This window comes from Oncorhynchus clarkii, chromosome 9 (assembly GCF_045791955.1).
Source record: "Oncorhynchus clarkii lewisi isolate Uvic-CL-2024 chromosome 9, UVic_Ocla_1.0, whole genome shotgun sequence".
NCBI classification, from domain to species: domain Eukaryota; kingdom Metazoa; phylum Chordata; class Actinopteri; order Salmoniformes; family Salmonidae; genus Oncorhynchus; species Oncorhynchus clarkii.
In genome coordinates this window covers 44250674-44266243 of record NC_092155.1, presented here as the reverse complement: position 1 = coordinate 44266243, position 15570 = coordinate 44250674, and the positions used below count along the sequence as shown (strand labels likewise).

At 43.2% G+C, this 15570-nt stretch overlaps 1 protein-coding gene across 5 annotated transcripts in view; it reads left to right on the top strand.

Annotated features, from left to right (window-relative positions):
* LOC139416374 (ephrin type-B receptor 2-like) overlaps nt 1–15570 on the top strand; it is a 54028-nt gene that overhangs the window by 18911 nt on the left and 19547 nt on the right. For all 5 annotated transcript variants that reach the window (XM_071164919.1, XM_071164918.1, XM_071164917.1 and 2 more), the window contains exons 2-3: nt 9557–9621; nt 10289–10973. In XM_071164919.1, the coding sequence (XP_071021020.1) occupies nt 9557–9621; nt 10289–10973 (750 nt within the window). The remainder of the gene's footprint in view (nt 1–9556; nt 9622–10288; nt 10974–15570) is intronic.

Below are 15570 nucleotides of genomic sequence, written 5' to 3'. Positions count from 1 at the left end.
GCATTGCTCAGTTATGTACAGTGGGGCAAATACTTATTTTCCACCATAATTTGCAAATAAATTCAATTAAAAATCCTACAATGTGATTTTCTGGATTTTTTTTCTAAATTTGTCAGTCATAGTTTGAGTGTACCTATGATGAAAATTACAGGCCTCTCTCATATTTTTAAGTGGGAGAACTTGCACAATTGGTGGCTGACTAAATACTTTTTTGCCCCACTGTATAGAGCCATGTCATCGTGGAATGCTCTGCCACCAGAGGTTACTCTGGCAAAAAGCCAGTTTAGCTTTAAAAAACAGAGAAAAAAAATGACAATTACAACAATACTGAATAGACACTTTTATTTTAACTTAATACATCAATAAAATCTATTTAGTCTGAAGTAAATAATGTAACATGTTCAATTTGGTTTAAATAATGCAAAAACAAGGTGTTGGAGAAGAAAGTAAAAGTGCAATATTTGCCATGTAAGAAAGCTAACGTTTAAGTTCCTTGCTCAGAAAATGAGAACATATGAAAGCAGGTGGTTCCTTTTAACATGAGTCTTCAATATTCCCAGGTAAGAAGTATTAGGTTGTAGTTATTATAGGAATTATAGGACTATCTCTCTATACAATTTGTATTTCATATATCTTTGACTATTGGATGTTCTTATAGGCACTATAGTATTGCCAGCCTAATCTCGGGAGTTGATAGGCATGAAGTCATAAACAGTGCAATGCTTGAACGCTGCTGGCAAATGCAGGTGCTGTTTGAATGAATGCTTACAAGCCTGCTGCTACCTACCACCGCTCAGTCAGACTGCTCTATCAAATATCAAATCATAGACTTAATTATAATATAACACACAGAAATATGAGCCTTAGGTCATTAATATGGTAAAATCCGGAAACTATAATTTCGAAAACGTTCCGTATTGTATCTAACGGGTGGCATCCCTAAGTCTAAATATTGCTGTTACATTGCTCAACCTTCAACGTTATGTCATAATTATGTACAATTCCGGCAAATTAATTACGGTCTTTTACGGTCTTTGTTAGGAAGAAATGGTCTTCACACAGTTCGCTACAAGCCAGGCAGCACAAACTGCTGCATATACCCTGACTCTGCTTGCACAGAACGCAAGAGAAGTGACACAATTTCCCTAGTTATAATAAATTCATGTTAGCAGGCAATATTAACTAAATATGCAGGTTTTGGAAATATATACATGTGTATTGATTTTTTGAAAGACATTGATGTTTATGGTTAGGTACACATTAGTGCAACTACAGTGCTTTTTTCGCGAATGCTCTTGTTAAATCATCACCCGTTTGGAGAAGTAGGCTGTGATTCGATGATAAATTTACAGGTACCGCGTCAGTTATATGCAACGTAGGACAAGCTAGATAAACTAGTAATATCATCAACCATGTGTAGTTAACTAGTGATTATGTTAAGATTGATTGTTTTTTATAGGATAAGTTTAATGCTAGCTAGAAACTTACCTTGGCTCTTGCTGCACTCGTGTAAAAGGTAGTCAGCCTGCCACCCAATCTCCTCATGGAGTGCAATGTAATCAGCCATAATCGGTGTCCAAAAATGCCCATTACCGATTGTTATGAAAACTTGAAATCAGCCCTAATTAATCGGCCATTCCGATTAATCGGTCGACCTCTAGTATAAATAGTATTTTTGTGCTCTCTTGGTGTCTTTTGCTATATGTAACTTTTAGCTTGTTCATTTAAAATCAAATCCAATTTCATTGATCACATACACATATTTAGCAGATGTTATTGTGGGTGTAGTGAAATTGTAACGCTCGTCTGAAGAGGGAGTGGACCAAAGCGCAGCGTGGTACGTGTTCCTGATGTTTATTCAAATCTGAACACTAGAACAAAATAACAAAGAGCAAAAACGACAACGAACAGTTCTGTCAGGTGCAGAAACACAAAACAGAAAACTACCCACAAACCCAGGTGGGGCAAAGGCTACCTAAGTATGATTCTCAATCAGAGACAACGATATACAGCTGCCTCTGATTGAGAACCACACCCAGCCAAACACAAAGAAATAGAAAACATAGAAATAAAGAAACTAGAATGCCCACCCTAGTCACACCCTGGCCTAACCAAAATAGAGAATAAAAGCCTCTATGGCCAGGGCGTGACAGTACCCCCCCAAAGGTGCGGACTCCGGCCGCAAAACCTGACTCTAAAGGGGAGGGTCCGGGTGGGCTTCCTTTATAGCGGCGGCCCCGGGGGACCCTCGTAACGGGCCCCGGATTGGGCACCCTCGTTGCGGGCCCCGGACTGGGCACCCTCGTTGCGGGCCCCGGACTGGAGACCGTTGCTGGAGGCTCTGGAGGACGTCGCTGGAGGCTCCGGACTGAAGGCCCTCATTGGAGGCTTCATGCCATGTCTCACCACTGGAGGCTTCTTGCCATGGATCATCACTGGAGGCTTCTTGCCATGGATCATCACTGGAGGCTTCTTGCCATGGATCATCACTGGAGGCTTCAGGCCATGGATCATCACTGGAGGCTTCAGGCCATGGATCATCACTGGAGGCTTCAGGCCATGGATCATCACTGGAGGCTTCGTGCCATGGATCACCACTGGAGGCTTCTTGCCATGGATCATCACTGGAGGCTTCTTGCCATGGATCATCACTGGAGAGAGGAGACGTATGGGCAGTCTGGTACGTGGAGCTGCCACAGGGCTCACCAGGCTGGGGAGACATGCAAGAGGATTAGTTCTGGGCGCAGGGACAGGACTCACCAGGCTGGAGAGACATACAGGAGGCCCTGTCCTTTGCAGAGTCACTGGATACACTGGGCCGTGGAGGAGCACTGGAGGTCTCGAGCTAAGAGCCTGCACAACCCATCCTGGCTGGATGGTGACTTTGGCCCGGCACGTGCAGGGCGCAGGCACAGGACGCACTGGGCTGTGCAGACGCACTGGAGACACAGGATATCCTGGGCCGTAGAGACGTACTGGAGGTCTGGAGAGCCGGACTGGCACAGTCCTTTCTGGATGGATGCTCACCCTAGCCCGGCAGATGCGGGGAGCTGGGATGTAGCGCACCGGGCTAAGAACGCGTACTGGAGACACCGTGCGCTCCACCTCATAACACTGTGCCTGACCAGTACGATGCCCGCCCCAGTAAGCACGGGGAGTTGGTTCAGGTCTCCAACCTGACTCTGCCACACTCCCCGTGTGCCCCCCCAAAAAATATTTTTGGGGCTGCCTCTCGGGCTTCCTTGCCAGCCGTGTTCCCTCATAATTCTGCCTCTCAGCTTTAGCTGCTTCAAGTTCTTCCCGTGGACGGCGATTCTCCCCAGCCTGCCTCCAGGGTCCTTTCCTGTCCAGGATTTCCTCCCATGTTCAGGAGTTCATTACACGCTGCTCCTCCTTACCACGCTGCTTGGTCCGTTGGTGGTGGGTATGATGTTTATTAAAATCTGAACACTAGAACAAAATAACAAAGATCAAAAACAACAACGAACAGTTCTGTCAGGTGCAGAAACACAAAACAGAAAACAACTACCCACAATTCCAGGTGGGGAAAAGGCTACCTAAGTATGATTCTCAATCAGAGACAACGATAGACAGCTAGCTGCCTCTGATTAAGAACCACACCCGGCCAAACACAAAGAAATAGAAAATATAGAAATAAGGAAACTAGAATGCCCACCCTAGTCACACCGTGGCCTAACCAAAATAGAGAATGAAAGCCTCTCTATGGCCAGGGCGTGACAGAAATGCTTGTGTTCCTAACTCCAACAGTGCAGTAGTATCTAACAATTCACAACAATACACATAAATCTAAAAGTAAAATAATGGAATGAAGAAATATATAAATATTAGCAAGAGCAATGTCGGAGTGGCACATATGAGATGAGTAAAGTGGTATGTAAACATTATTTAAACATTATTAAAGTGACTAACTAGTGTTCCATTATTAAAGTAACCAGTGATTCCAAGTCTATGTATATAGGGCAGCAGCCTCTAAGGGGCAGGGTTGCGTAATTTAACGTAACATCTTATGTTGTTCTTGTCTATAACTGTTCTGTACTTTGTTGTGTATTTGTATGTTTTATGTGGACCCCAGGAAGAGTATCTGCTGCATGTGCAGTAGCTGATGGGGATCCTAATGAACTAAACTAAACCTGAAAACACATTAATTTCAATTCAATTGAATATTCATGTGCAAAATTACTATCATTTGTAAAAAATTTGACATTAGTCCTCGTTTAACAATGCTTACCTACCAATGAACGCCACTGAAGCAGACCTAAAGTCATTTTTGTAATATTGTTGAGATGAGTAAAAATGCTATGCAAAATGCCATTCTAATATGGCATTGCTATTATGACACTCTCAACTGCCTGGTAGAGCTCTGTTACATTTTCGAGACAACCTCTTTATCGCGTACAGTATTTATAATACTCAGCTTTAATATAGCCCTCCATGTGTCGTGTGTGACAGGATCTCTGCGACATACTGTGCACACTCGGTTGGGCTCAAGCAGAAACTGAAGTGCTTTGATGACATGTCTATGCACGAAAGGAGGGCATCATGCAGTAACTAATGTCACCCCCCTTCCCTTTGTCCCCTGTTGCAGCTACAGTACATCAGATTGTGCATGCCTTGCATTTTGAGCCTTGTTGTGCGTTAGTTTGAGCCTACTGTATGACTTGGAGAGCTGGAGCTAGTATCCACATAGACCCAATTCTTTCCCTTCTCCGTGCTTTCCACTCAGACTTGCTCCCCTCCCAATCCCTCTAGGCTCAGTCCATGGGAATTCTTAGCGGGTCACTGCTCCCGGCCTCTTTATTCCCGTTCAGCGGCAGCACCAACACCTGGCTCGCCCTCCCTCACAGCTACTCATTAATCCACACTGATACTAACAGGAACTGATCACCCGAAAAATGGCCCAATTTGGAGACCAATCATTTTGTCTGAACTTGACTATAAAATGCCTACTGTTGTAATGCCGTATACATTATGTCATTCAGCCTCTATGGTCAGTTGATAATGGGGATGAATCATGTGGTTATTCCACTGTGGTTATTCCACTGTGGTTATTGCCTCTCTACGACAGGTGGCTTACATGAAACTGGAATCATCGGCCATTATGGTTCTGTAATTGGCTCATTATAGCATACTTCCCTAGAGATTGTACATGGCTCAGACTCCCCTAAGTATTTAAGGATTCTTTCAGAGGTGACATGCAATTGACTTGAATTAAATTGAATATTTGTGGTAATGTAATTGACACAGACACATAGTAATGGTTCATATTTGTCTAGTTTAATAGAGATTCTTGGTCATTTTCCCAGATGTTTGCTGACATGTTGCTGTCATTTTAATTGTTTAATTTGTTGAGAGATGCTTTCTTTTGGAGAACAATGTTGGTCCCAGAGTATTTACATGGTAGTTACATATTGAATAGAATAGTTCATTGTGCATACTGTAGTTCAACAAGTGCTCAGGACCTGCTGGCATCACACTTTTGTTATTGTGGGCATTACGATACAGTTAGCTAGCTGGCTTGTTGTTAAATGTCATGACCGAGCACTCTGAGCTGGCTTTGCTTGGCAGTCACTTTGCCTCTGTGTTTTCACTGAAATCAAATAGGCTAGTACAGTAGGTGGTTAGCTGGGTACATAATGATTCACACGTAATGTCTAAGTAAGAATCCTGAATCTTACTACACCGGCTCTGACGCTCGTCGGCTCTGGCAGGGCTTGCAAACTATTACGGACTACAAAGGGAAACCCAGCCACGAGCTGACCAGTGATGCGAGCCTACCAGATGGGCTAAATTCCTTTTATGCTTGCTTTGAGGCAAGCAATACGGAAGCATGCATGAGAGCACCAGCTGTTCCGGACGACTGTGTGATCACGCTCTCCGTAGCCGATGTGAGCAAGACCTTTAACAGGGCAACATTCACAAGGCCGCTGGGCCAGACTGGTTACCAGAACATGTACTCAGAGCATGCGTGGACCAGTAAAGTGTCTTTGCTGACATTTTCAACCTCTCCCTGACCGAGTCTGTAATACCTCTCAAACAGACCACCATAGTCCCTGTGCCCAAGAAAGTGAAGGTAACCTGCCTAAATGACTACCGCCCTGTAGCACTCACGTCGGTAGCCATGAAGTGCTTTGAAAGGCTGGTCATGGCTCACATCAATACCATCATCCCGAAAACACTAGACCCACTCCAATTCGCATACTGCCCCAACAGATCCAAAGATGACGCAATCTCAATCGCACTACACACTGCCCTTTCCCATCTGGACAAAAGGCACACCTATGTGAGAATGCTGTTCATTGACTACAGTGCAGCATTCAACACTATAGTGCCCACAAATCTCATCACTAAACTAAGGACCCTGGGATTAAACACCTCCCTCTGCAACTGGTTCCTGGACTTCCTGATAGGCCGCCCCGAGATGGTAAGGGTAGGCAACAACATCTGCCACACTGATCCTCAACACGGGGGCCCCTCAGGGGTGCGTGCTTAGTACCCTCCTGTACTCCCAGTTCACCCACGACTGCGTGGCCAAGCACCATCATCAAGTTTGCTGATGATACAGTGGTGGTAGGCCTGATCACCAACAACGATGAGACAGCCTACAGAGGGTAGTGCGTACAGCCCAGTACGTCACTGGGGCCAAGCTTCCTGCCATCCAGGAGCTATATACTAGGCGGTGTCAGAGGAAGGATCTCATACTTGAGTAAAAGTAAAGATACCGAAATAGAAAATGACTCAAGTGAAAGTGAAAGTCACCCAGTAAAATACTACTTGAGTAAAAGTCTAAAAGCATTCCGAGCCTGCTGCTACGCCACCATGTCTGTGTCAATGACTGATTTCAACTGTATTCCTACACTTTGCACTTCAAAATAAATCTCAGCTCGGTGAAAAATACACACAAGATGTCTAATGTTGGTGGGGAATTTGATTCTGTTTTAATGTTACTCCTGAATCCCTATGATAAATAAAATAGTTATCTATTTTATTTATCATAGTGATTCAAGAGTAACATTAGTGCAGATGGTATTCTTTTGCTAAGTGTACAGATGTATTATACTGTAGGTAGTGATTATGTAGGGGACTACTGAGAATGCTACAGATGTATTCGGTACTAGGTAATCATGTCAAATGTAATCATATTGTCATTGATTAAAGAGTTTTACATTATTTTAACTGAACAGCGTCCCACTTACCTTAAAACCCCCAAACCAATTAATAACTTTACAAACTCTGGTTTGGGACACCTGGGAACACCACGTGACGTCCTGATGACTGGTGAAACAAATGTCTTGAGATCATCTTACAAACGTCCTAACATGGTCCTCAATGACATGGTTCTCAATGACCTACACAAAGGTCCCCCAAAGTTCCATTGGGATCATCATGCGACATCCTAATGACTAGTAAAATGAAAGTCCTGAGAACTTCATATAAAAATGTTGACATGGTCCTGAGTGACGTTCTGGTAACTTGCAGGGAACTACACAAAGGTCCCCCAGAGAACATTACATTGGCTCCATCACACAGCGTCCTGATGACAGATTTATTTTATTTTATTGGGAAGGTACTGAAAACGTCTTTAGGGTCATCGCCAGAACAAACTGGAAACAATACAAAAACCTCCAGGGGACCATGAAAGTACATTATAAGAGCATCCTAAAATCGTCCCTGGGGACGTCCCCAGAACAAACCGGTAACTAGACAAAATCTCCACAGGACCATGTCCATGACACAACTTCCTGAGAGTGTCCTATAAATGTCCCTGGGGACATCCCCGGAACAAACTGGGAACTAGCACAACAGGGAAGGGGAAAAGGGAAGAAAAATGTCCCTACCATTTAAACCCACACCCATTAAAACCTCACCACTATTCCACTACTTGGCCCTATCTGATCCTACACCAGGCCGACAGCCTGGGAGGACGGGACACTATCGTTCAACACCTTTAAACTCCTCTGCAGCAAAATCTCGTACACCCAAGTACTTCTCTGCACCTGCCACCACAACATCTTTTTTTCTGTGACTATGTCCCGAGGATAACGTCATGTTTAACGTTCCTAGAACGTTCTCAGAACTGGGAGGGTCAGCCACGGTCTCTTCCCTTTCCGCAACCTATGGTGGGACAAATCAATCCAATAATCAAATTCTATTTATATATAATTCTTACATCGACAATAACCCAGCCTAGATCCCAAAGACCAATCAGCAGCACCGTGGCAAGGAAAAACTCCCTAGATGGAAAAAATCTTTAGAGAAGTTCATCTGATAGTGGGTATCATGATGTACTGAACAGTTGAAGACAGATGTTTGCTAGAGAGAGCATTGGTGCTATTGGCTTTCCATAAGTCTTTGTTCTCAACTGCAGATGTGAGGGTACCAGGCAGTGTGTTATCATGAGAAATACACTCGATAAACAACTAACCCTTATTCTAACCCTTTTCCCCCAAGTACAGTTTTCATCCAGGTCCATCTTTAGTCTACATAATCAGGGTCCAACCTATGTTTTACCACTGTATGAGTAGGTTGTGGCCTGTCCCCCTTCCTGTATTCCCTACCAGCATATAAGGCTTAAATATACTTGTTCGTACCATCTCTCCACTCAGCAGCACTTCACTGATAGGACCCTGTGAATAATTTAAAATGTGTCAGTCTACACAGGCAGAGTGGGGAGATGCGTAGGCTTACAGCCTACTTGCCCTTCCATTTCTGGTGGGGGTGGTGAGAGGAGAGATTATGGGCTTCACTGTGTGCGTGCGTGTGTGTCCGGATACTGAAGAGAGGGAGAAAGAGAGAGAGAGACAGCAGATGTCACCAGGCAGAGTCATTCACTACCGTTCCTCTTGTATTAAGTGTGGTTGAGGTGCAGCAGAGTGTCACTGTGCCCCCTTAGCGTGACTACACACAGACCATCACTGAAACAACACAAAGCAGGGGGACGGGTCATAACACAATACTTCTACGATATCACTCTACTCCAAGTCGCAAAAGGGTGTTATGATCATAATTGTGCAATTCTGTCAGACCATGTTAGAAGTATCATGATTAACCAATAGAGCTGTCACGACTACATCCTGGCAACATTTTAAGTGTTGTATAGTGTATTTAGTTTACAGATTAATCATTGATCGCTCATGAATCTGTATTTATTGTCTGCATATGCCCATCTCTATGTTTGATTATGTATGCACAGAGCTACCATTTCCCCTTGGGGATAATAAAGTCATTATCTAATCTATTTAGAGAGATGTACAGGTGTAGACTCCATATATAACGCTAAGAACAGAGGGGAGAGAAGGCAACATTGTTGCAACCCTCTAGCGATAATGATGAACGTACATATGTGGCTAGAGAAACACTTTTTTAAATTTATTTTTTATCCTCGTTTTGACATTGGTCAGTCATACACAGTTAATACTATTCTCTCACCACAATATTTCACAATGACAGTAACATGTGTCTTGCTGTCTTCGTTGCCCTGTTTTGCAGTTGTGATTTTTAATACCACATTAACTTGTTCATCTTGATTTCCCTGTAGAAATACTCATGGACTCTACGACGGCAACAGCAGAGCTGGGATGGACTATCTATCCAGCATTGGGGGTGAGTAGAACAAAGCATCTCATTATATGACACACCATTTTGTAAACTTTTTAAACTTTTTGTGATTTTGCAGAACCGTCTCTAGCTGCAGCACCATGAGACGCCCAATTTAGAGCAACAGCAAAAGCATATATCAGGAATAAGTACCCTTATTTGTTTACCATGTTCATACGGCATTGTTGTTCGGGATACAATTAGGGGCAGCAATATATCCGGTCATAGGTTGCAAAAGGCCCCAAAACAGCATGTGGGAACCTCCCCCCCTGATGTAGTTGGTTAGAGTTAATAATTGATTTCATAAAATAAACTTCTAAGCAAAGTGAATTGGGGGAAATTTGCCTACGTGTGCCTTTCATGTAAAATGCAAAAGTGGGAGCTGTCTGAGGAATTGCGATGTTGTTTTGTTAACTCTGCTGAAGGAAGATTGCCCTGTCATACTGAAATCAATAATTCATAAAGTGTGTGATGCCAGGAAGATAAACAGTGTGAAAGCTGTGAGCCAAGTGATACATCAACTGAATCTTATTGCACGTTTATTTTGACATTAATCATGATATGGGTTCTTTGGGTTTTTTAAGACCAGTAATCAAAGTAATTCAAATAATATGTTGACTTTTCACTGGTCATGGATGTTAAACTGACCTCTTGCTCTGTCTGTCCCTGGCAGTGGGAGGAGGTGAGTGGCTACGATGAGAATATGAATACCATCCGCACCTACCAGGTGTGCAATGTCTTTGACAACAACCAGAACAACTGGGTACGCACCAAGTACATCCGCCGGCGCGGCGCTCAGCGCATCCACGTGGAGATTAAGTTCTCGGTGCGCGACTGCAGCTCCATCCCCAGTGTCCCCGGCTCCTGTAAAGAGACTTTTAACCTGTACTACTACGAGACAGACTCGGACACGGCCAATAAGGTGTCCCCGGCCTGGATGGAGAACCCATGGATTAAAGTGGACACCATCGCAGCCGACGAGAGCTTCTCCCAGGTGGACCTGGGCAGCCGGGTGATGAAAATCAACAGGGAGGTACGGAGCTTCGGCCCCGTGTCACGCCAGGGTTTCTACCTGGCATTCCAGGACTACGGCAGCTGCATGTCGCTCATCGCCGTGCGCGTCTTCTACAGGAAGTGCCCCCGCGTGGTCGAGAATGGCGCTGTGTTCCCTGAGACCCTGTCGGGGGCGGAGAGCACCTCCCTGGTGGCGGCGCGGGGTGTGTGTGTGCCCAATGGAGAGGAGGTGGATGTGCCCATCAAGCTCTACTGTAACGGGGACGGGGAGTGGATGGTGCCCATTGGGCGCTGTATGTGCAAGGCTGGGCACGAGGCGGTGGAGAACGGCACGGTGTGTCGAGGTGAGAGCTGCTGATATAATGTGTTTACTACTACTGTGGACTGTTTTGCCTTGGGGTCATTTACTTATTGAGATTAGTGATAAGCCAGAGGATAGAGACTTGAACAGATGTAGGATCTTAATTTGGATTATAATTAATAGGCATTTTTGTAGCGGCTGATACTTTTTTCGGAAGGGAAAATCAAGTCTGAAATTTCTAAGTGGAAATTACAAACTTCAGAAGCTTTTTTACATGTCAAATGCACTACAAGTTTCAAATGTAGATCCTAGATCTTTAATGCATATACCTTTGGTTTACTAACTACAGTAGAGTCACTAAGGGAACGCAATTAGTGCCAGGAAAGATGGGTCAAGAATGTGCTGTAGGGGAGAGTGTTGAGGGTAATTAGAGGTGTCTTTAAACCGTAGACCTATGTCCCAGCCTTGCATTCAGAGAGATATCACTTTATGCCAAGAAAGCACTATCCTAGTGTCTTCCCTTACCCTAATGTATTTCTGTGATGAGTGAAGAAAGGAAGAGACAAGGAAAATGTCTGACACACACACACACACACACACACACAAATCCCTGGCTATTTGATTAGAAATATCAAGCACTGCTAATGAAGGCCTCAACGACCTGTTCTGCCGTGTTTCGCGGTGTGAAGGTTTCTTTGGGGAGGAGGGACACTTAAATAGCCAGAGGTAGTCAATGATATCACTGAGCCTTAGTCATACTGTCACACAGCAGTGACTCCCCTATGTTGTTAAATCTGGTTTAGTCATCCAGGAAATCATTATTCAAGAGTCCATTTTGATGGTAATTTGACCACTGGATGAGGACAGTGACTTCACATCACCAGGCACCTTCATACTCACCCAGCTTTCACACAGTATAAAGCCCATAGCCGACGGATCTAATAATGACCTATGCTTCGTGGTTTATGTTAGGCATTTCATGTTAGGACAAGAAATGCCCTATGTTCTGGGGAATAATGACCTGATTAGAGAGTGCATTAGTCCCAAAGACAATAGCACAGCAAAAACTGCGTAATACTTCTACTGGCTACTCAACATGCTCTAGGGTCAAGCTCAACACTCTCTAACCTCACCCCGTCTTCCTCTCTCCCATGGAGAGCAGTGAATCGTGGGAGTGTAGCCCTTTGGATTCATTTCAAGCCTGCAGGGGAAAGAGGGACCTTATTGCTGTAACAATACATTCGATAGGTACATGCATTTGTCTAGTTGGATGAATGGACATGCAAGGTGGAGAAATTAGCAACGCTCATGCCCAGCCCACCTCAGACCTTCCCCTCTTTCCAGTCATAATCGTTGTATTTGTGAGGAGTAAATTCCTTTGTTGCTGTATTGGTTTCTTTCATAAGATCGAAGCGAACACTCAAACTCTTCCTCAAACCTTTTCCAAACTTCCAAAGTTATGACCCTATCAGAAAAATGCCCGTCCCTTTAAAAAACAATGTACCAACGTGCTTCAGATGGGTTTGGATTGTGCACATTGTTAACTGATTTGCTTCATAGACAATCTTTTGTTGGGTAAATATACACTGCAGGCATTTACTCTGTCTAGTGGGGAAGCCAGAGTTATGTCCTGCAACAGTGTATGTTGTCCTTTGGGTTTCGGCTTCTACTGAGCATGCAATGGACATTGAACATAATCAGAGAGCGAGAACTCACCTGCTGCCCCCAGTGTATTCAACACCAGATTTACAACTCTTACATTGTAAATTACTCTTACATTGTAATTTTATTCTGTATAAAAAAACAATAACATTTGTAAAGAGAGTACACTTAGTTTTATGTGAGAGATTAGATGTGCATGACTCTGTACATGTAACATAAGCAACCCCCTGTAGTATTTACCTCTCTCTCTCTCTCCACCTCCAACAGACACATGGTCCTATGTAATTCTGGGCCACACTCAGATTATTGGGACATCATGGTTCTTGCGTGTAAAAGAGTCATTTGAATCAAGCCACTGCAAATTAAGTCTTCTGAGAATAGAATTCTGGGCTATGTTAGGGCAGACCCCCAAGCTCAAGCAATTACTAACGGGTCAGGAGTCCTGGAAACGCATGAGGGGAAAAGACTGTCCTCTCAATTTACCGCCAATCCTACAAACATGGCGCATTAAACTCCCTCAGAAACCGAGTCATCCACATCCACATCTCTCTCTCTCTCCCTTTCCCTCTTCCTCTCTCTCTTTCTCTCTCTCTCTCTCTCTCTCTCTCTCTCTCTCTCTCTCTCTCTCTCTCTAACTGTCTTCCCCCTCTCTCTCACACACAGTTGATATGATATTTTTACTTAACCACAGTGTTAAAAGATTCACAGTGCGGTGCAGAGGAGACAAAGTGGTAATGTTGTGGGCAACCTCATGTTGGATAATATTGCTTTCAGTCCGACTGCTACTCCTGAACTCAGTCTCTCTTGGACAGGTATCTTTTCTTCATTTCTGACAGAGCCTCTTCATGCAGACTGTGTGTGCATGCATGTGTACACATGTCTATGCGTGTGCGGGGTCCTATTTATAGCCTATATGGTCGGGAAACACAAACAGCTTCTGGCTCTAATTAGGAGAATGGCTCCGCAGAATGTTGGCGATGTTGTCAGTGTCAATACATGGCAGTGGGTTGTCTCTGCCTGCTACTGGATCAAAGTCAGGCACTGTCTACAAATTGACCTTTGCTACGTGTGTACAGTTTTGTTAAGCCTTTGATAAGGCCAAAGTTAAATTCTACTGCTCCACATCAGGCTGACTCATTCATTATTTTGTTTTGTCAAGAAGAATTGTCTCAAAGAACATGATTATTCAAGTGTTTTCAGTTTCATATACTACTTCTGTAGTATCACATAATGTGAGCCAACTCTTGAGAGTGTCAAAGTACAAACACTTTTAAGTCTATAGATAGATATAGATATTTAAAACACTTTTAAATCTATAGATATTTTATAGCGCCATGCTTGAATCTAGGGTTGGGCTGTATCCAGATGTTCATATCCTCATACCTTCCTTCTCTCACATCGGGATTTACGGTGTTACCCGCTTAGTACAGAAGGGGCTCTATTACCAGAATGGTAACAATATTAGCACTTTGTAATAGAGAATTTCCATGGAGGCTGCTAGCTAAATATGCTAACGAGCAGAAACGAAAATACACAAATTGCAAAGACAGACAATCAAGCTCATAAAGTTATACATATATAGGTAGGAGCTACCGAATGTCATTTTTGGTGAGTTTGGACATTTGCAAGCAAATGTGAACGAAAGACATTGTGCAAATGAAATGAACAAGTTTGGACGCATGCTTGTCTGAAGGAAGGACAGTACTGTGCACAGACTGTGTCTCTGTGGAGTCTGGGAGTCGCTAAGGCAAGGAGCCTGCCTGCTCTGCTCGGAGAAGAAGACAGGGAGAAGCAGACGGCCCAGAACAGAGAGGAGAACAAACGCAAGGAAATCAAGCTGCAGTTGCAGCTGTATAGATAACTCATTCAAAGGGCATTGACTTCTCAAACATGGCAGAAAGCGAACACATTATGATGCCCAGTGCACCTTATTAATTCAGCCACTTACTTAGGCAACTAGCAAGTTAAACTTAAGGGTCGCCTTAACTCAGAATTCTTCGTTTTTTTCACACTGATTCTTTTTTTTAAACGCAGATCTACAATACAGATCTTCCTATTGTACATTTTTGCTCAGCATCAAACACATTTTGTGCTTCATTTGCACTTCTGCACTCGTTTGAGAATTCACAAATTGGCATTCTATCAAAAGACATCGCTTTGACTGATGTGTAGCCACTTTTCTCCAGTACTTTTCTCGGTGTAGCCAGCCTACTTTTCCCTGGTAAAATGGCAGATGAACTTTAAGCGAAACATTAGGAAATGTAGCTGGTTACATTAGTTCTGTAATAAACATTAGAAATATAATGGCCTTGCATCTCCCGTCTCGGATCAGTTTCTCGGGCGTCGGAGAATGCCAAACACAGCTGAATAGATATACACAAAAAATGACAGTTTGGATCAACCAAAAAAACTGTCCACAAGTAAATTAGTTAGGTTTTCTCAATTGAAAAATGCTACGTTTGTTGAAATCAAATATATACGATTCATTGCCAACTGTTTTATTTGATTATTACCAAACCGATATTTCAAGTTGCAACCTATTTCTTTCAACACTCGTTTCCGTTTTGGTTAAACCTAATAAATAACAAACACAATACAATATATAATGTAAATACAACCCATTTTTTTCATCTTGTTCCAAGTTCACTTTTTAATTTGGATTTAACTATTCACATTTCTTCAATTGCGTTACAAGCTATTCAATAAATTAAAGTTGGTTCAATAACTTGAAATAATGTTTCCAAACAAATTCTTTACACAAGTCTTCCACATTTAGTAGCCACAATATCGTAACCAAGCATTGGCTACCTTAATACAGAAACCTTATCTGGCTCTTTAGTATCACATGCCAGTTGTTTTGTTTTTTTTACCAGTATTTCCAGCATTATCCACTACTGTAGGTCTGCTACAGGTAGAACATCCCAGGAAATATTATTTAATTGACACAAGCTGTCTCCAATCAGTCAATCAATGTCTGG